Source organism: Muscardinus avellanarius, assembly GCF_963383645.1.
Source record: "Muscardinus avellanarius genome assembly, chromosome: 10".
Classification (NCBI taxonomy): Eukaryota; Metazoa; Chordata; class Mammalia; order Rodentia; family Gliridae; genus Muscardinus; species Muscardinus avellanarius.
In genome coordinates, this window is record NC_137796.1 from 79,120,299 (window position 1) to 79,141,539 (window position 21,241).

The 21,241-nt window shown below is 49.5% G+C and overlaps 1 protein-coding gene across 1 annotated transcript in view; it reads left to right on the forward strand.

Moving 5' to 3' along the window:
* The window catches only part of ZAN (zonadhesin), a gene marked incomplete at both ends in the record, with an annotated part of 62,287 nt that overhangs the window by 39,966 nt on the left and 1,080 nt on the right, over window positions 1–21,241 (forward strand). The window contains 19 exons of the mRNA XM_080703867.1: window positions 851–1,059; window positions 1,327–1,471; window positions 3,246–3,496; window positions 3,580–3,744; window positions 3,937–4,061; window positions 4,907–5,178; window positions 11,411–11,622; window positions 12,384–12,525; window positions 13,155–13,399; window positions 14,829–14,958; window positions 15,130–15,301; window positions 15,566–15,739; window positions 15,947–16,083; window positions 16,747–16,946; window positions 17,065–17,203; window positions 17,558–17,698; window positions 19,990–20,095; window positions 20,181–20,286; window positions 20,437–20,488. Of these exons, the coding sequence (XP_080559993.1) occupies window positions 851–1,059; window positions 1,327–1,471; window positions 3,246–3,496; window positions 3,580–3,744; window positions 3,937–4,061; window positions 4,907–5,178; window positions 11,411–11,622; window positions 12,384–12,525; window positions 13,155–13,399; window positions 14,829–14,958; window positions 15,130–15,301; window positions 15,566–15,739; window positions 15,947–16,083; window positions 16,747–16,946; window positions 17,065–17,203; window positions 17,558–17,698; window positions 19,990–20,095; window positions 20,181–20,286; window positions 20,437–20,488 (3,123 nt within the window). The remainder of the gene's footprint in view (window positions 1–850; window positions 1,060–1,326; window positions 1,472–3,245; window positions 3,497–3,579; window positions 3,745–3,936; window positions 4,062–4,906; window positions 5,179–11,410; window positions 11,623–12,383; window positions 12,526–13,154; window positions 13,400–14,828; window positions 14,959–15,129; window positions 15,302–15,565; window positions 15,740–15,946; window positions 16,084–16,746; window positions 16,947–17,064; window positions 17,204–17,557; window positions 17,699–19,989; window positions 20,096–20,180; window positions 20,287–20,436; window positions 20,489–21,241) is intronic.

Genomic DNA, 21,241 nt, shown 5'->3' on the forward strand with positions numbered 1-21,241 from the left:
CATTCACGTCATTCTGAAGCCATCCCTACCACCCACCTGCAAACCTTTTTCTTCCCCAACTAAAACTCTGAGCCCACTAAACAACTCCTCATTCCTCCCTCACCCCTGGAAACCACCCTTCTACTTCCTGTCTCTAGGAATTTAGCCCCTTTTAGGAGCTTTGTACAGAAGGAATCACACAATATATGTACTTAGTGACGGGCTTGTTTTGCTCAGCATCATGTCCTCTGGGTTTATTCATGAGCACGACGCTGCAGCTTGTGTCAGGACAGCCTTTTTTTTTTTTAAGTAGTACTAGGGATTTGACCCCGGACCATTCCACCTCTGAACTACACCCCAGCCCTTTATATTCTTTAGTTTGAAACAGGGCCCCACTAAGCTGCAGAGTCTTGCTACGCTGCCGAGGCTGGCCTCCAACCTGCGATCCTCTTGTCTCAGCTTTCAAGTACTGGCATCACAGGCGTGCGCCGCGGTGCCCAGCTACATCCTCCCTTTTTTATTTTTATTTTTATTTTTTGGTGGTCCTGGGGTTCCTGGAAGCCTTTCTACCTCCGGGCTACACTCCCAGATCTATTTTATACTTTTTTATATTTGGAAACAGGGTCTCTTAAGCCAGCGTGGCTGGCTTCGAACCTGCACAATCCTCCTGTCTCCGCCTCCCAAGCGCGGGGATTACAAGTGTGCACCACCGCACCCAGTTTACATCCTCCCTTTTTTAAGCTGAATAGCATTCTACCGTACGGATGGGCCATAGTTGGGTTTGTCTGTTCATCCATCAGTGGACTCCCCATGCTCCAAGGTCAGGGTAGAAATGCCACTGCGTTCTTCCTAACATCCGTGTCCTCCATAGCTCTGAGGTGTCCTCCCGGTAGCAGATACAACCACTGTGCCAAGCCCTGCCCAGCCACCTGCTTCGACCTGGACATCGGGAAGGACTGCCCAGAGGAGCTGCCCTGCACCGAGGGCTGTGAGTGCCAGGAAGGCCATCTTCTGAGCGGAACCTCCTGTGTGCCCCTCAGCCAGTGTGGCTGCACCGACTCAGAGGGCTCCTACCACCCGGTGAGAGGCCAGACCTGCCTGTCCCCATTCTATAGGTCGGGATGGGGTGGGAAAGCTCAGGCCAGGCAGCAAGAGGGCTCCAAACCTGAGATGGGTTAGGACGGGCCAGGGCCAGTGGGGACAGCTCAGGCCAGATGCTGAGAGGCTGAGAAAGGTTAGCAGTGAAGGCATATGACCAAATGCCCCGGGGGCCTGCGGAGGGGGGGGGGCTCGGCCATCTCCAGCCTCCAAGTTCCTGTCGGCTCTGCTAATCCCCGTGGCCCACAGGTTGGGGAGAGCTGGTACACGGAGCACACCTGCAGCACCCAGTGTACCTGCTCCATCTACAACAACATCACCTGCCGCCAGGCCACCTGCAAGTCTAAGCAGATGTGCTTGGCACTGGACGGGCTGCTTCGCTGCCGGGCCTCAGGTAGGAGGGCCACTGTGCTGGGGGGCACAGCCACTAGGAGCAGCTCTCCAACTCCCCCCGTACCATCCCTGCCCATCCTCCAGGCTTTAGGTTGGGGTTCATGATCCAGCTGTTCTGAAGAGCTTTTGGCAGGATAGACCAGCCTCCCACTGCCTGGAAGGGCAACTCAGGGGTCTCACTGCCTTTGCCCGTTTTCTGTTGCTAGAGTAGAACCTGAGACTGAACCAGGCACCGTGGTGCACACCTGTAATCCCAGTACTTGTGAAGTAGAGACAAGATCACAGGTTTGAGCCAGGCGTGGCGGCACACGTTTGTAATCCCAGTTTTCAGGAGGCTGAGAACAGAGGATCGGGGTTCACAGCCAGCCTCAGCTACTTAGCGAGGCCCTTTGCAACTCAGTGAGACCCTGTTTTCAAAATTAAAAAGGACTAGCCAGGCGTGGTGGCTCTCGCTTGTAATCCCAGCACTTGGGAGGCTGAGACAGGAGGATTGCACAGGTTTGAAGCCAGCCTCAGCTACTTAGTGAGGCTCTCAGCAATTTAGTGAGACCCAGTTTCCAAATAATGTATAAAATAGGTCTGGGAGTATAGCCTGGAGGTAGAAAGGCCCCCGGGTTCCACCCCTAGTATCACAAAATAAATAAATACATAAATAGGACTAAAAAATAGAGCTGGGTGTGTAACTCCAGCTGAGGCTGGCTTCAAACCTCCCGTCTCAGCCTCCCAAGCACTGGGATTACAAGCGTGCTCCACCACGCCCGGCTGTATTCTTTATTTTGAAACAGGGTCTCTCATTAAGTTGCAGAGGGCTTCACTAAGTAGCTGAAGCTGTCTGCGAACCGCGATCCCCCAGTCTCAGCCTCCTGAATGCTGTGATTACAAGTGTGCACCACCACACCTGGAGCTGGGTGATTTGTAAAGAAAGGAAATCCTTCTTTCCTTCCTTCCTTCCCCCAGGGTCTCATGCATCCTAGGCAAGTGTTCTACCGCCTGGCTGCACCCCTAGCCCATAGAATCTATTTTAGTAGTTCTGGAGGCCGGGAAGTCCCAGGTTGAGTGGCCACATCGGGAGAGGGCCTCTTGTCTGGGGTGCCTCTACAGTGCCCCAAAGCAGGACGGGACACCATCACATGGCCAGGGGGCATCTCACAAGAGATGGCCAACCCATTAACCCATGAATAGATTTATCTAATAGTGAGGGCGGGACCCCATGACCAGTCACCCCTCAAAATACTGTTAACATATGACTTTGGGGGTTAAGTTTCCAACACACAAATTCCAGGAGGCAAACATTCTGATCCAGCAACCTATCTTTCTCCTACAGTAGCCATGAAGTTAAATGAGACATTATAAATCCTTTCTTGGCAGAATCACACCCCCTCTGCCCCCAAGCCTCACACCAGCCTAGCTCTTGGGCCTTCCTTCCTTCTTTCTTTCCTTCCTTCCTCCTTCCTTCCTTTCTTCTTTCGGTACTGGGGATTGAATCCCAGGACATCCTACCTCTGAGCTATACCACCCCCCACAACCCTTTTTATTTTCAACTTTGAAACAGGGTCTCACTAAGTTGCCAAGGCTGGCCTCAAACGTTCAATCCTCCTGTACTCCCAAGTACTGGGATTATAGGTGTGCGCCACCCGTGTCCAGCTCTTGACTTTTTTTTAAAAACATGATCCTCCTTTCCTGGGCTCCTGGCCTGATGGTTGCATGTGATCCTGCCTTGCCACTGTTCTTTCCAGAGGTGGCACGATCCCTCAGCTGCTTCTCTTTCCCCCCAGGCACGGGAGTGTGCAAGGTCTCAAGGGACTCCCAGTACCTGAGCTTCGATGATATTGGCCACCCCCTCCAGGACTCTTGCACTTACGTGTTAGTGAAAGTGTGCCACCCCACCTCGAACCTGCCTTTCTTCAAGATCAGTGCCGAGAATGAGAAGAGCAGCAAAGGTGGAACCAGCGCTTTCTACCTCCACCAGGTCTACATTGAAATCTTCGGTTCTCAGATCACCATGCAGAAGGGCCGGGGAGTGCTGGTGAGCCAGGAGGGAGGAGAGCGCGCGCTGGGGAGAGGACGCGGGTCCTTCCTGCAGCTCAAGAGCACCGCCCTCCTCTTCAGGTCAATGGCACACAGGTCACCCTTCCTACCTTACCTGAGATGCCCGGGGTCCGCTTTCATACCAGCCCTGCTTACGACATGGTCAGCTTTCCGACCGGAGTCAATATCAAATTCGACGGCAGTCACTACTTAGAGATCGAAGTCTCCTCGGCCTATTCTGGGAAGGCAAGGAGAATGCCTGGCGCTCTCGGTGGGTGAGGCAGCCCTGCGAGGGGGTGCAGAGCCGCATCCCCATCCCACCACACCAGAGAGGTCGCTCCCCAGAGCTATGGAGCTTGCCCCTCCGTGCAGGATGGATAAGGGAAACCCAACGAAAAATACCCTCCCCCAGCACTGAAAAGCCTTCTGCCCACCCAGGTGTGCGGCGTATGCGGGAACTTCAACAGCGAGGAGGAGGATGAGCTAATGATGCCTAATGACCAGCCAGCCCTCAATGACCAGGAATTCCTGAACAGTTGGAAAGACAGGGGCATCGAACCAAAGTAATTGTCCCCTACGATGCTGTCTTTTCATAACAGAACGAAGTAGGAAGCCAAACTGCAGGGCAAACCTGGGACAGGGAGACAAGACTGTTCCTTCCCGCGTGTAATTTGAGTGTGTGTGTGTGTGTGTGTGAGTGGTTCCTGGGTCTCAGGGCTGCTGAGACCTACTTGGAGAAATGTGAAAGTGTTCTGTTCTTAGAAACCTGGGGAGAGGAGAGCTGGGTGTGGTGATACACACCTGTAATCCCAGTACTTGGGAGACCGAGGCAGGAAGATGGCAGGCTCGAGGCGGGCGAGCAGTAACTTAGCGAGATCCTGTTTCAAAATAAAAAATTAAAAGAGCCGGGCGTGGTGGCGCACGCTTGTAATCTCAGCGCTTGGGAGGCTGAGACAGGAGGATCACGCAGGTTTGAAGCTAGCCTCAGCTACTTAGTGAGGCTTAGTGAGACCCCGTTTCCAAATAAAATATAAAATTGGTCTGGGAGTATAGCCCAGAGGTAGAAAACCCCTGGGTTCCATGACCAGTACCACCAAAAAAATAATAAATAAATAAATAAATAAATAAATAAATAAATAAATAAATAGGGCTGGGGATGTAGCTCAAAAGTAGAATGCCTCTGGGATCAACACCCAGTACCAAAACAAGAAGAAAAAATAAAGAAAAGGAAAAATGAAAACTTGGGAGGAAATTGAGGTTGGCCCCAGCTCAGACCAGCTTCCTCCTGAAGACAAGAGGGGTCAGGAGTCCCCAAGAGTTCTCTCAGGGCCATTTTGAGCGCCTCACATGATCACCCTACATGAGGCAGTGGCTGTTTCTAGCTGATCCCTCTCTTTTTCCTTCCCAGTTGCCAGATAAGAGATGAGATCATAAAAAGAAATTGCAGCTGGGGCGATGAGCAGAGAGCCGGGGAAAGCTGCAGGGCTGCCCTGCAGGCTCCTGCCTGGGCCCAGTGCGCCTCCCGCGTGAACTCCGAGCCCTTCCTGAGGGTCTGTATTAAAGACCTCTGTGAGTCTGGAGACATCAACACTTCCCTCTGCAAGGCTCTGGAGGCCTTTGGGGCTGCCTGCCAAAACCGGAATCTTGAGCCCCCATTCTGGAGAAAGGACATCCTCTGCCGTGAGTGTCCCCTCCAGTCACCCCACCCCCAGACTGCCCCCAAGCCCGAGTTTTCCCGTGTGTCCCTCAAAGCTCCCTTTTTTTCTTTCCAGTTGCTTCTGACTGATTTATCTATCTGTGGTACAGGGATTGAATCCAAGGGTGTTCTGCCACTGAGCTACACTCCCAGTCCTTTTTAGTTGTTTATTCTGAAACAGGATCTAAGTTGCCGCACACTGGCCTCCAATCTGTGGTCCTCCTGTCTCAGCCTCCCAAGTACTAGGACTACAGCCATGTGTCATGACACCCAGTTTATTATCCCTTCTTAACTGCTGTCCCCTTGGGGCAGGACAGCCCCTTGCTTCTTCTGATCTGCTTCTTCACAGATGCTGTTTTTTCCAAAGGAAATATAATTACTCTCCTGTGGCTCTTACCTGAAAGGTTAAGTCCAAGCTCAGCACAGTGATGTTCGAGACCCTGTAACCTGTCCTGGCATGGCCAGCCACGGCTCTCCTTTCTCCTTTGCACATCAGCTGCTATCAAATGACCCCATCCCCACACAGCTTTAGTTTTCACACACCATCCTGTGCCTGGGAAGTTCTGTGTTCTCCCATCCTGGAAGACCACTGGCCAGCTGCTGCTGCTGCTGCTGCTGCTCCTCCTCCTCCTCTTCCTCTTCCTCCTCTCCCTCCTCCCCCTCCTCCTCCTCTTTCTCCTTCTCTTCCTTTTTTCTTCTTCTTTGCACAGGGGATCAAACCTAGAGGCATTCTATCTCTGAGCTACATGCCCAGCCCATTTTTATTTCGTAACAGACACTTGCTAAGTTGCTGAGATTGGCCTCAAACTTGGGATTCTTATAGTATGGGAGCTTAGAGATAGGAAGTCCCTGGGTTTAATCTCCAATGCCATAAAAACAAACAAAAAAGATACCCAGTGAGAAGTCCTCCCCCCAGCCCTACCATCCTGCCCCCAGGGCAGGCCCAGTTTACATTTTAAAATATTTCCAAAGATCCTTTATTAATAACCCATAGTTATCAATAATGAATATGCAAACAAATTCAAGTTATAATAACATAAATGCAAACAAATTCAAGTTGGTATTCCTCATCAGCTCCTTTTTTCTCATAAATGTACCATGCTCAATGCAATATTTTGTACCTTGTTTTTCATTTGCTCATCTAGCTTTCCATGTCAGATATGTGAAGTTTCCTTATTTTCTTTTGCAGCTACATAATATTCCATTTTTATATCATTTTTTTTTTTTTTTTTTTTTTTTTTTTTTACTATTTGCAGTGCTGGGGATTGAAGCCGGCACCTCGCACTTGCTAGGCAAGCCCTCTACTGCCGAGTCACATTCCCAGCCCTGTGATAATTTGTTTATCACAACTTAGTTAACTGGTCTCCTTTGATGGATTTTCTGATTACTTCCGATTTCTTTGCTATTGCAGTTAATGGTGCATATATGAATAACTTATGTGTATATGATTATCTGTGTGTGTGACTGTAAGATAAACTAGAAATGAAGTTGTTGGCTGGGTGTGGTGTCCATGCCTGTAATCCCAGCATTAAGATGGTTGAGGACAGCTGAACATGGTGGTAAATGCCTGTGATCCCAGTACTTGGAGCCTGAGGTAGGAGGATTGAAAGTTAAAGACTGATCCAAGCAACTTAATGCGACTCTGTCTCAAAATAAAAAAATTCTGGGGAAATAGCTCAGTGGTAGTACCCCTGGGTTCAATCTCCAGTACTGTAAAAAATAATAATAATAATTGGATTAAAAATTGTGTGCCGCGCCGGGCGTGGTGGCGCATGCTTGTAATCCCTGCGCTTGGGAGGCAGAGACAGGAGGATCGCGTAGGTTCAAAGCCAGCCGCACTGGCGTAAGAGACCCTGTTTCCAAAAATAAAATAGGTCTGGGAGTGTAGCCCGGAGGTAGAAGGGCTTCCAGGAACCCCAGTACCACCAAAACAAACAAACAAACAAACAAACAACAGCAACAACAAAACTGTGTGCCCTTGTACTTTTGAGAGATGTTGTTAAATAACCTTCCAGAGAGGTTGGAGATTTTACATTCCCACTAGCAACCTATGAGAGTACCGATTCTCTCCCCACCCCACGCCTCCCCACTCAGTGCACTATCAAACTTTTGGATTTTTGCCAATCCAATAAGTGAAAAGTACTGTCTTAGCTTGCATTTTTCTTATTATTAGTGAGATTATACATTTATTTATATGTTTAAAAGCCAACTGAAGCCAAATGTGATGACTCAGCCCTATAATTCCAGTACTTGGGTGACTGAGACAGGAGGATTGAAGGTTCCAGGCCAGCCTCAGCAACTTAACAACTCTGTTTCAAAATAAAAAAAAGTAGGAGCCAAGCCGGGTGTGGTGGTGCATGCTTGTAATCCCAGCATTCGGGAGGCCAAGACGTGAGGATTACGGTTCGCGGACAGCCTCAGGTACTCATAGGGAGTAGGAAACTCAGTGAGACCCTGTTTAAAACAAAACAAAACAAAAAAACAAATAAAACAAAAAAAAAACACACAAAAAAAAAACAGGACTGGGGGTGTAGCTCAAAGGTAGAATACCCCTGGGTTCCATCCCCAGTAGCACAAATAAATAAATAAATAAATACAAATATAGGGTTGGGGTGTAGTTTGGAGGTAGAATGCCCCTAGGTTTAATCCCTAGTAACACACACACACACACACACACACACACAGCCAATTGAATTTCCCTTCCTGTGAACTATCTATCTGCTTGTGTGTATTTTCCATATTTTCCATTTTCTACTGGGTCATTGATCTTTATCAAACTATTTTATCAAACTTATGGTGATTTTTCACCTATTATGGAAAGTAGCTATTTTTTTATTTTTGTGGCACTGGAGATTGAACTCAGAAGGGTTCTACTCTGAGCTACGTCCCTAGATCTATTTTATTTTTCATTATGAAACAGGGTCTTTCTGAGTTGCTGAGAGCCTTGTTAAGTTGTTGCGGTTGGCTTTGCACCTGTGATCCTCCTATTTTGCCTCCCAATTGTAGATTATAGATTTGTGTCTGCTCCCAGCTCTCCTTTTTTTCTCCTTTTTTTCTCCTTTTTTTTTTTCTTTTTTTTTTTTCTTCGGGTCTGGGGAATAAACCCAGGGGCATTCAACCTCCGAGCTACACCCCTGCTCCATTTTTTAATTCTTTATTTTGAAATAGGGTCTCACTAAGTTGCGGAGGGCCTCACTAAGTAGCTGAGGCTGTTTGTAAACCGTGATCCTCTGGTCTCAGCCTCCCAAATACTGGGATTACAAGTGTGCGCCACCACACCCGTGTGTGTGTGTGTGTGTGTGTGTGTGTGTGTGTGTGTGTGAAACTGAGGATTGAATTCAGGAACATTCTACCTCCAAGCTACAGCCTCAGCCCTATTTTTTTTTTTTTTTTTTCCCAGTTCTGGGAATGGAACCCAGGGGCATTCTACCTCCAAGTTACACCCCCAGACCAAATTTTTATCCCTTACTTTGAAACAGGGTCTCACTGAGTTGCAAAGGGCCTCACTAATTAGCCGAGTCTGGCCACAAACCTCGATCCTTTTGTCTCAGCCTCCCGAATGCTGGGATTACAAGTGTGCGCCACCACACCCGTGTGTGTGTGTGTGTGTGTGTGTGTGTGTGTGTGTGTGTGTGTGTGTGTGAAACTGAGGATTGAATTCAGGAACATTCTACCTCCAAGCTACAGCCTCAGCCCTATTTTTTTTTTTTTTTTCCCAGTTCTGGGAATGGAACCCAGGGGCATTCTACCTCCAAGTTACACCCCCAGACCAAATTTTTATCCCTTACTTTGAAACAGGGTCTCACTGAGTTGCAAAGGGCCTCACTAATTAGCCGAGTCTGGCCACAAACCTCGATCCTTTTGTCTCAGCCTCCCGAATGCTGGGATTACAAGCATGTGCCACTACACCTGGATCCTCATCATATATTTTATTCTTTAAATTGAAACAGAGTCTAAGTTGTGAAGGGCCTCATTAAGTAGCTGAAGGTGGCTGTGAACCTTCAATCCTCTGGTCTCAGCCTCCCATGTACTGGGATTACAAGGGTGCGCCACCATGCTCAGCCCAGTTCTTTTTTTAATCTTAAAAAAATATTTTTCCATGTAGGAAAAAATATATTCTTACTGTGCTAAATATATTCATCTATCCATGCACAGTGATAGATGCCTGTAATCTCACTACTTGGGAGGTTGAGACAGGAGGATTACAGATTTGAGGCCAGCCTGGACAATTTAGCTAGAAACCTGTTTTTATTATTTATTTTATTTTATTTTGTGGGACTGGGGATGGAACCCAGGGACATTTGACCTCCGAGCTACACCCCCTGCCCTATTTTTATTCTTTATTTTGAAACCGGGTCTCACTGAGTTGCAAAGGGCCTCACTAAGTAGCTGAGGCTGTCGGCGAACCGCGATCCTCCAGGTCTCCGCCTCCCAAATGCTGGGATTACAAGCGTGTGCCACCACACCCGGCTAGAAACCTGTTCTTAAAAAAATAAAAAATAAGGCCGGGCGTGGTGACACATGCTTGTAATCCTTGTGCTTGGGAGGCGGAGACAGGAGGATAGCGTAGGTTTGAAGCCAGCCTCACTGGCTTTAAGAGAACCTGTTTCCAAAAAAAAAGTATAAAATAGGTCTGGGAGTGTAGCCCGAAGGTAGAGGGGCTTCCAGGAACCCCAGTACCACAAAAATAAATAAATATAAAAAATAAAAATACCAGGTGTGGTGGTGCATGCCTATTAATCCCAGTATTTGGAAGATTGAGACCAGAGGATTGCAGGTTCACAGTCAGCTTCAGCTACTTAATGAGGCCCTCCACAACTTAGTGAAACTCTGTTTCAAAATAAAGAATAAAAAATAAGACTAGGCGTGCAGCTCAGAGGTAGAATGCCTCTGGATTTAATTGCCAGTACCACCAAAAAAAAAAAAAAAAATCAAAAAGGACTGGGATTAAGCCAGCGTGGTGGCACATGCTTGTAATCCCAGCATTTGGGAGGCTGAGACAGACAGGATTGCTGTTCACTGACAGCCTCACTACTTAGTGAGGCCCTTTGCAACTCAGTGAGACCCTGTTTCAAAATAAAGAATAAAAAATAGGGCTGATGGCATGGCTCGGAGGTAAAATGCCCCTGGGTTCCATCCCCAGTTTCATCCCCAAAAGGCTGGGATGTAGCTCAGTGGTAGAATACCTCTGGCACTCGATTCCAAATACCACAAATATATATGTTTGAGAGGCTAAGACAGAGGATCCTATGATCTAAGCCAGCCTCAGCAACTTAAAGAGACCCTGTTTCAAAAATAAAATATAAAAAGGGCCTGAGATATAGCTTGAAGGTAAATGTCCCTGGAAACAATCCCTAGTACAAAAAAAAAAAATTTTTTTTTTTTTTGGTGGTACTGAGGTTCCTGAAAATCCTTCTACCTCTGGGCTACACTCCCAGGCCCATTTTATATTTTTATTTGAAAACAGGGTCTCATAAGCCCGCGAAGCTGGCTTTGAACCTGCACAATCCTCCTGTTTCCACCTCCCAAGCGTGGGGATTATAAGCCTGCGCCACCACGCCCAGCTCAAAAACAAATTTTTATTTTATTGTATTAAAACATATACATACACAAAACCCACACATACGCAAAAACCTGTTGATCTATTTTATTTGGGTCATATTAAATGTATAAATTACCTGAACATCAGCATGTTACTGACTCTTTGTTCATGAACATGGTATGCATTTCCATTTGTTCACAACTACTTTCTCTTAAAAGCCTTTCTTAGATACCCCCAACACCTTTGTGCTTTGTACCTCCATTATGCCTGATACACACCACCTGCCTGTAAATACTTACCATGTATATTAAGGTTATGCTATTATTGCTGCCTGACTTCAATTTCCCACATTGACTGGGGAGAGCTATTCTCTCTCTCTCTCTCTTTCTCTCTCTCTCTCTCTCTCTCTCTCTCTCTCTCTCTCTCTCTCTTCTTTTGTGGTGTTGGGCATAGAACTCAGGGCAGGCAATCTTACTGATCCCCACCCAGGAGAGCTATTTGTATCCTTTTCTTGGGAAAAATACAGCTCACACTCAGTAAACGTTTGCTGAATGAATAAGAAAAGTCCCTAAGCCTTGTTGGCCATTTCTCCCTAGCTGGTTTCTATAGTCCCTGCCCTCCTGGGCCCCTTCTGGTCCTCTCCATTTACTCCACTCTCCCTTCTACCCTCCCAGCTCAGGACTGCCAGGCCCACAGCAGCTACACCAACTGCCTTCCCACCTGCTTACCTTCCTGCTCAAACCTGGATGACCGCTGCCAGGGTGCCAAAGTCACTTCCACCTGCATTTCGGGCTGCATTTGTAAGCCTGGCTATGTGCTAAATGAGGACAAGTGTGTGCCCAGAAGTGAATGCACCTGCAAGGATGCCCGGGGTGGCACCATCCCTGTGAGTGGGCAGGGGAGTGGGATGAGGGACCGCACACTTTGAAGATGTCATTTCTCTTCTTTCCTCAGTCTATCTCAGCTGGCCCTGGGGTGTGAAGGCTGGTAGTACATAGTTTGGCTTGTGATAGGAGGAGTTCACACAACTGGGACGGGGCAGGGTGTAGTGGAAAGAGCAGGACCTTGGTGCAGAATGGCCTGCGCTTGAATCCAGACTGAACCATGAATGAATCAGTTGAACTCTGTTACCTCGGTTTTCCCATCTGTAAAATAAGTCCAATATCACCTCCTGAACAGCACAAGTAAGACACCAAACACAATGCCTTTGGGGGGGAGATACAGGGATTATATTGGTATCCATGAGGAAGATTGGGTCCGGGGCCCCCAAAGACAGCAAAACCTGAGGTTGCTTCAATCCCTTATAGAAAATGACACAGTATTTGCACAGAACCTACTCATATCTTCTTGTATTCTTTAATTCATCCCCATATGACTTGTAATAGCTAGTATAAATACTATGTAAATAGTTGTCATGCTATTGTTTAGGGGATAATGACAAGTTCAGTTCAGTTACAGATGCAATGTCTCCCCCCAACCCCCGCCAAACATTTCCATCTGAGGTTGGTTGAATCCGTGGATGTGGAACCTACAGATACAGAGGCTGAATATAAGCCCTTCAGATAGTGGGCTTCGGCTGAAGGGGTGAGACGCAGGAGAATCCACTCTTTCTTTCCCCCTCTCTTTCTCTTCCTCTGACTTCCACAGCTGGGCAAGACCTGGCTCTCCAGCGGCTGTACCCAGAGCTGCTCCTGCACAGAAGGACACATCCAGTGCCAGGACTTCCTCTGCCCCAGCAGGTCCCACTGCCAGCACGACGAGAAAGGCAGCAGCCACTGCGCCCCTGACAGTAGGGAGCTGGAGGGACAGTGGGGAGGGGCACACGTGGGGCTGGGAGGACTACCAGGCAAGTGGCTACTTAACGTGGAAGGGATTGAGTACTGGCAGGCACGAGGTAGGCGCCTGGGGTCAGGAGGCCTGGCTTCAAATTGGGTCTCTTCCCAACTCTGGCAGTGTGCAAGATACTGGTCCTCTCCAGGACCTCCTACCTTAAGAGCAAAAATAAGCCAGGCGTGGTGGCTCACTCTTGTAATCCCAGCATTCGGGAGGCTGAGACAGGAGGATCGCGGTTTGCGGACAGCCTCGGCTACTTAGTGAGGCGCTTCTCAACTCAGTGAGACCCTATTTCAAAGCAAAGAATAAAAAATAGAGGACTGGGGGTATAGCTTGGAGGTAGAATGCCCCTTGGATTCCATCCCCCCGACCCACAAACAACAAAAAGCAAAAATAGAGGGCAGGATGAGAAGATCCAGATTAAGGTTTTAATGGGGCCTAGAGAGGGAGAAAGTTAAAAAAATCAAGGATCTAGGGAGCCCAGGCCTTAGAGGAAATTTACAGAGGCACCACGGAGGGGAGGGATTCCAGCAACTCATATCTGGGCAGGCAGGGTCCCTTCTCAGTGTTTGCCCTTCTTGGCAGAGACGGCACAGTGCACCGTCCTGGGGGACCCCTATTATCGCACGTTCGACAACTTCCACTTCCGCTTCTCCGGCCGCATGACATACGTTCTGGTAAAGACTGTGGACACGCTCCCTGCTGGGGTGGAGCGCCTGGTTGTGGAGGGACGGAACAAGTTAACGAAGCCTGAGAGCTCAGTCTTGCATGAAGTGACCATCCTCATCTATGATTACAAAATCCAGCTTCAAGAGAATCTGGTCCTCCTGGTTAGTAAAAGGCAGGCTGGGGCCTGGGGGGTCTGGGGAGGCCAGCTGCGGCATGAGAGGTATCTGCAGGTTCCACTCCCACATCCGGGAGGACACTCGGAGCTGGCGAAGCCAGGGCATGCCGTGTTCCAGGAAGTACCCAGCGGGCACAGGCTAGTCATAGAAGTCCAGATCAGCATCACTTCATGGGGAAAGGTGGAAGGAAGGCAGTGGGACTAAGCAAAAGGCTGTGAGAGTGGGCACGATGACACAGGCCTAAATCCCAGTACGTGGGAGGCTGAGACAGGAGAAGTACAGGCTGAAGGTCAGCCTTGGTGACCTAGCGAAACTGTGTTTCAAAATGAAAAATAAATTGGGCTTGGTGGTGCACACCTGTAATCCTAGTACTTGGGAGGCTGAGACTGGATGATCGCAGGTTTGAGGCCAGACTTAGCAACCTGGTTTTTTTTTTTTTTTTTTTTTCCCAGTACTGAGGATGGAACCCAGGGGTATTCTACCTCTGAGCTACACCCCCAGCCCTATTTTTTATTCTTTATTTTGAAACAGGGGCTCACTAAGTTGCAGAGGGGCTCACTAAGTAGCTGAGGCTGGCTTTGAACCTTCATAATCCTTCTGTCTCAGCCTCCCAAATGCTGGGATTACAAGCATGCACCACCACTCCCAGCTGCAACCTGTTAAAAAAAAAAAAACAGCGGGGCTGGTGCCACACACTTATAATCCCAGCATTTGGGAGGCTGAGACTGGAAGATCACGGTTCGCAGATAGCCTCAGCTACTTAGTGAGGCCCTCTGCAACTCAGTGAGACCCTGTTTCAAAATAAAGAATAAAAAAAAAAATCAGGCAGGGGGTGTAGCTCGGAGGTCAAATGCCTCTGGGTTCCATCTCCAGAATGCAAAATAAATAAATAAATAAATATTTAAAACAGAGAGTTTGGGTGTATTCATTCGAGTCACCCCTCCATGCCAGTCTGGTATGGAGCTGTATTTCTATTTTCTGTATTTCTATCTTTCTAATAAACTTCTTTAAATCTTCAAAAAAAAAAAAAAAAAAGAGAGAGAGATTTTTTAAAAGGGACTTGAGGATATAGCTTGGAGGTTAAATGCCTCTGGGTTCAACCCCCAGTATCAAAAGAAAACAGAACAAAACAAAAATGGCTATCTGGGAAGAGAGAGAAGGACGGCATGTGTGTGAAGGTGGAGCCTGGGCAGAGGAAGGACCAGGGACAACCACTTTGCAAGGACAGGCCTGGGGCTGCAAAAGCAGTGGACCTCTGGGAGGCCTCTGCCGGGAGACATAGAGAAAGTCCCTGAGGCTTTCTCTGAATGATGGCTCAGAAGGGTAGAGAGAATGTGGGCAAACCCAGGCATGAGCAGGAGTCACAGAGGGTCAGGTTGATCAGCATGCCCCACGGCACCTGTCCTCCCTCCAGGTCAACAACCAGAAGATGGCCATCCCCTACAGCCCCAATGAGCACGTGACAATCTCCATGCAGTCGCAGCAGCTGAATCTGGTCACTGACTTTGAGATGGTCGTCAGCTTCGGTGGGAATAACTATGGAGGTACCCAAGAAAAGGAGGCAGAGAGCAGAAGGCACATTTCTAGGCTGGGGGAAGGAGGTTCACAGCTCAGACAGGCAGATGGTGGGGAGAAGAGCCCTGCCTGGGAATGGAGGAGCGGGTGAGGGGGCGCAAACAGGCACGGCTCACTCCAGGTGCCTCTTCCTCCCGCAGCGATCACCCTGCCCAGCATGTACCAGGAGCTGGTGCTCGGCCTCTGTGGGAATTACGACAATAACAAGAGGAACGATTTAATACTGCCGGATGGCATGCCCACCACGAGCCTCCTCGTCTTTGTCAATAGTTGGGAGGTGAACAGGGAGGACTCCCTGTTCCGCTCCCGGAGGTGGGTGCTGAGGCTCAGGGACACAGGAGTGGTATCTGAACCCAGCTGCTACCCATCGGTATCTGCGTCGTATCTGAACCTGCTGAGGATGCCTGGTTTCCTCACCTTTTGTAACCTCTCCCCCTCTGTCATTTCCTCTCATCCAGACCAGGACCATGGAGCACCTGCTGGATGGAAATCCCAGTTGGTGCCCTTCCCCTTCTCTCTCTCCCCAAGTTCACCATCCTCCAGGGCTTCACCCGGCCTTTGGCATCTTTGTTCCAGGGCCCTACCAGAGAAGGAAGAGAGGAAAGAGGAGGCGTCAGGCTCCTTTGAGCCACAGTGCAGCCCCGAGAGGTTGGCGCAGATCAATAGCACTCAGGCCTGTAGTGTGCTGCTAGACCCCCAGGGTCCCTTCGCCTCCTGCCACCAGACTATGGCTCCAGAGCCCTTCCAGGAGTGAGTTAAGGGCCCAGGACTGGTGGGACGGGCCCGGGTACCCGCTCCGGCCTTTCCCTGTGTCCTTCTCCTGACCCCACTGAGCTCTGCTCTCTCTTCCTGTCTGATGTCTGGCATTCAGGGTTCCAGGCCTTCTTTTGCAGGGCTGGGTCTCCTTGCCTTCTCCTCTCTGACATTGTCCTCTCCCCCAACACCCTCCCACCCCAGATACTGTCTGTCAGATCTGTGCATTGGGGACCCTGAAGAAGAGGAGGAACTGCGCTGCCGAGTCCTCAGCGGGTACGCCACCATTTGTCAGGAGGCGGGTGCCAGCCTGGCCAACTGGAGGGACCACGCCGGCTGTGGTGAGGCACTGTCCCAGCTCAGCAGCTGGCCCTGACCCCGCCTCCATTCTATCCCCTGCACAGCTTCTTTCCCACCACTATCCTCCCCTTCGCCTTCCTGTTTCGGTTCTGCTATCCCTCAGTGCTCTCCAAGATGGATGTAGCACATCTGCCCAGCCTGACAGCTTCTCTGCCCCCTCCTGAGCACCTCCTCCCCATCACCCCATCTCGCCCCTCCCCTCTAACCCCGTCTTTGTTCATCCGGCTCCTTCACACACCATCATGTCCCAGATAAAAGCCCTCAGATGAAGCTTGGCTTGGTGGTATACACCTGTAATCCCAGTGCTTGGGAGGCTGAGACAGGAGGATGGCAGGTTGGAGGCCAGCCTCAGCAAAGTAGTGAGGCCTTCAGTGACTTAGCAAGACCCTGCTTAAAAAAAAAATAGGTCTGAGGTATTGCTCAGAGGTAGAATCCCCCTGGGTTCAATCCCCAATATCTCCCCCCCACCACATACCCCTCAGACAAAGCTGGTCCAGTCTACCTGGCTTCCCCACCTACAGGCAGTTCTGCTCTGTGTTGAGGGGCCTTGCACCCCCCTCTTCCGCCTTTGGCCTCATTTTCCCACAGTCCCTATATACCTGTCTGGCTGGCCTCAGCTCCCAACTCTCTCTCGGTTCCTTCAGCCATGGTGTGTCCACCCAATACCGTGTATCAGAGCTGCATGACGCGCTGCCCTGCATCCTGTGCCAACCCAACGGCCCCCGAGGAGTGCAAGGGCCCCTGCGTGGAAGGCTGCGCCAGCCTCCCAGGCTACATCTACAGTGATACCCAGAGCCTCCCTCTGGCTGAATGCGGCTGCACCGCACATGGTGTCTACTACCAGGTCGGGGGACGGGGGCTGGCGGCGGGAGGCCTCGGGAAGCCAGGCGCACACAGAGCCAGACCCGGGATGGCACCAGAAGTTCTCGGCCCCCGCCCCACTTCGGCCTTTTGCTTTCCAGCTGGGTGACAGCTTTGTGACTGAGGAGTGCTCACAGCGCTGCACCTGTTCCCATTCGGGGATCCTGCTGTGTGAGCCCTTCGGCTGTAAGGCTGGGGAGACCTGCACCCTGGGCAACTTCACCCGAGGCTGCTTCCGAGGTGGGCCTGGCCTCCCTCAGCTCCAGGCTGTCCCGTCCCCGGGGGTGAGGGGTGTGTCTGGATCGAGGCTCCCTCTCCATCCTCTGCATGGAACCTTTGCATTAAAGTCAGGAAGTCTGTAGCTCTCTTTTTAGGAAGGGCCCTTACCTATGGCACATACTGTCAAATGCAGTACCAACCCCTTTTTATGGGCAACAGAAACAGAGTTCAGAGAGTTTACACAATATCTCCAGATTGGTGTCCTGAGCTCATCTGGGCTCTGGTAGCCACTGTTTTCCTCCCTGGGGCCCAGCCTCCAGCCAGGTGCCATGTATGTCCTCCCAGGAGCCCCTGACAACTCCTGTATCCTTGCAGAAAGCCCGTGTCTCCAGAACCCCTGTCAGAATGATGGTCGCTGCCACGAGCAGGGGACCAGCTTCACCTGCGACTGTGACTTTGGATACGGGGGAGACATCTGCACAGAGCCTCTGGATGTCTCGCCCCCTAAAAAGCCAGGTGAGCACCACATCCCAGGCCTGTACCCCACTGACAACTGCCACAGACTCATTCTACATGTATAAACTTATTATGGTATCTCTTATGTAGCCAGGCATGGTGGCGCATGCTTATAATCTCAGTACTTGGGAGGCTGAGACAAGAGGATTGCTGGTTTGAGGGCATTCTGGGAGGTAGAATGCCATTGGGTTCAATTTCCAGAACCACAATAAATAAATAAAATAAATAAAATAAATAAAATTTCTATTGTATATTATATATACTATAGATGTGATAGCTATTACACACACACACACACACACACACACACACACACACACACACACATACGCAGTAAACTAGGTGTGGTGGTACACACCTGTAATCCCAGTACTTAGGAGGTTAAGATAGCAGGATTGTAAGTTCAAGACCTTCCTCAGCAATTTAGTGAGACCTTATTTCAAGTTGAAAAATAAAATAGGGATGGAGAGTCTAGCTTAGAGGTAGAATGCCCCAGGTTTAATTTTTAGTGCCACACATACAAGAAAGAAACAGCCAGGTGTCATGATACGCATTTGTAATCCCAGTACTTGGGAGGCTGAGACAGGAGGAACACAGGTTCAAGGACAGCCTCAGCAAGTAGTGAGACCCTCATCAATGTAGGAAGACCCTGTTTCAAAATCAAAATAAAAAGAGGTAGAATGCCTTCAGCTTCAATCTCCAGTACCACAAAACAAAAAGATACAATAGAAATTATATTAAAATATTATTCTAGTGAGAGCAACAAAGCACCAATAAAAGCATATAAAAATAAGATAAAATAAATAAAACAAAAATATTATCCTATAGCCGGGCATGGTGGTGCACATTTGTAATTCGTCCCTAGAAATTCCAGTACTAGGGAGGCTGGAGCGGGAGGACCGCGGATCCGAAACCAGCCTTAGCAATTTAGAAAGGATCTCAGCAACTTAGCGAGAACCTGTTTCCAAATAAAAAATAAAATAGGTCTGGGGGTGTAGCTCAGAGGTAGAATGCCCCTGCATTCAATCCCCAGCACCACAGATATATATTATTCTAATACATAATATGTAGGTACAATAGGTATGGATCATAATCTGGTTCCCTAGAGATTAGCAGAGTAAGGATCCTCAGTCTGTCCCTGTGTCTCGCTCCTATTCACATATTCTGGAAGCTTCTCTCTGAACCCTAGCTCTCCACTTCCCACCCCTCACCCCTATATGCCTCACCTGTCATTATCCCCCACACCCACACCTATCTGTGCATTTCTAGAACCTTTTACTATTTTTTTTTCTATCCCAAACTTGAATTTCGTTGTGCCTCTGGGTTAGAGGTTTTCCAAGTTTATCCTGCCTAAAACTGGGGAGGGAGGGAAGTAGCTTATTTAACAAGTACATTCCAAGGCTCACCCCCAGAGATCTGGGTTCAGTAAATCTAAAGTGGGTCCAGAAATCTGCTTTTCTGATCAGTACCCAGGTGCTGACTGGTAGAAGTGGTTCTGAGACTAGTGTTTGAGAAAAGCTGGCCCGAAGCTTTGGAGGTCAGCTGGATGAACATTCCGTCTAAAGGCAGTGACACATACCTGTAATCCCAGTACCTGGGAGGCTGAGACAGGAGGATTGCAGGTTCGAGGACAACCTCAGCAAGTACTGAAACTCTCATCAACCTAGTGAGACCGTGTTGCAAAATAAAGAATTAAAAATAGGGCTTGGAAGCCAGACATGGTGGCACACGCTTGTAATCCTAGTACTTGGGAGGCAGAGACAGGAGGATCGCGCAGGGTCAAAGCCAGCCTCAGCTACTTAGTGAGGCTCTCAGCAACTTAGAGAGACCCTGTTTCCAAATAAAATATAAAATAATTCTGGGAGTATAGCCCAGAGGTAGAAGGCCCCTGGGTTCCATCCCCAGGACCACCAAAAAAAAAAAAAAAAAGAGGACTGGAAGCATAGCTTGGAGGTAGATGGCCTTGGATTCAATCCCCAGCACCACAAATACAAACAAAACAAACAAGCAAAAAAAAAAAACACAACCAAACAATAAAAGAAAAGTCCAAGTTTATGGGGGTTGTGTCTGGAAACAAAGGACTGCTGGGGGATGGGACACTAAAGCCCAGGAGACCTGGGTGACAGCCTTCTGGAGCAAAGAACAGCCACACCCAGAGATTTAGGGGAATGAGGTCCTTGAGAGAGGCGGCTGAGGATCAGCAGGGGCTGCCTCCTCCTCATCCTTACCTTTCTTACTCTTCCTTACCTTTCCCTATCCCACAATCCCTATTTCTCTTCCTGCTCCCAAAGCATCCTATGTTGCGGCCAGCCTGCTAGGGATGCTGGTGGCCCTGGTGGTCCTTCTGCCGGCGGTGACCAGAGAGTGTTTTTACTGGCTGAGGTGGAACAGGAAGAGGTGAGTCCTGAGCACAGGTGAGGGGTGAGTGGGGCGTGGCCGCGTCTCTTGGCGCCCACTGAGTCTGCTCCCCACTGCCCCCTAGGCAGAGAGTGCAGCGCCAGAGCCAGGACCCGCAGGAGACCCAGGTGAGAGTCAGCCTGGGGCCAGGACCACCCTGGCAGCGGGAGCGGAGTCCGCCTCTGATGCAGGTATTCTCCATTTCTCCTCAGACATAGTTCCTGAACCTGCCTTCAAAGCCACTCAGTTCTGTGTTCCTCAAACAAGGAGATAAAATAATTTATTTTTTGAGATGTGAATTTCTCTGTGATTATAGCGGAGACAGTGCGACTGTGATGCAGGTCCTGGGGGGAGAAAAAGGAGGGCGAAAGGTGGGCACCAGCCGAGGCCTGGGTGTGGTGTTGGGCTGGGTATGTGGCTTAGCAGTAAAGGGCTTCTCGGGACTCTGGGTGCCATCCACAGAATTGGCGGGGGGGTTGACTTGTCCTTAGAGAAAGACACTGGGTACCTTTCAGCCCTGGGAGAGACCATGGACAGGAGAGGCAGAGGTGGGTGCTGGGAGGGAGGTGGGATGAAGGGTGGGACAAAGCCCCAGTCTTCTGGGGTACAGAAGACAGGCTTCTGTGTCTGTGTTTACCCCAGGAATGCTGGTTCTAAGGGGACATTGCCTCTGAGCTCCCTACCAAGGGGTCTGAAGGGTCATTCTGAGAAGCTTCACTAATGACAAGAAGTTTCTAATGATTAGACTAATTGCTGGGTAGAGGCTAAGGACGGGGATTGTGGCTTTTTGTTTATTTTATTTTATTTTATTTTGCGGGTTTGGGGATGGAACCCAGGGGCATTTGACCTCCAAGCTACACCCCCTGCCCTATTTTTTAATTCTTTTTTTTTTTTATTTTGAAACAGGGTCTCACTAAGTTGCCAAGGGCCTCACTAAGCACTAAGCTGAGGCTGTCCGTGAACCGCGATCCTCCCGTGTCAGTCTCCCAAATGCTGGGATTACAAGCGTGCGCCACCACGCCCGGTTTGTGGCTTTTTCCAAAGAGTGGCCCTCTAGAGAGGCCCCTACCCTCCCTGTTTCTCCATTTCCCCAAAGGGTCTGGAGGTTCTATGGGAACTGAGGGTGGGGTTGGCATAGGCTTTTGG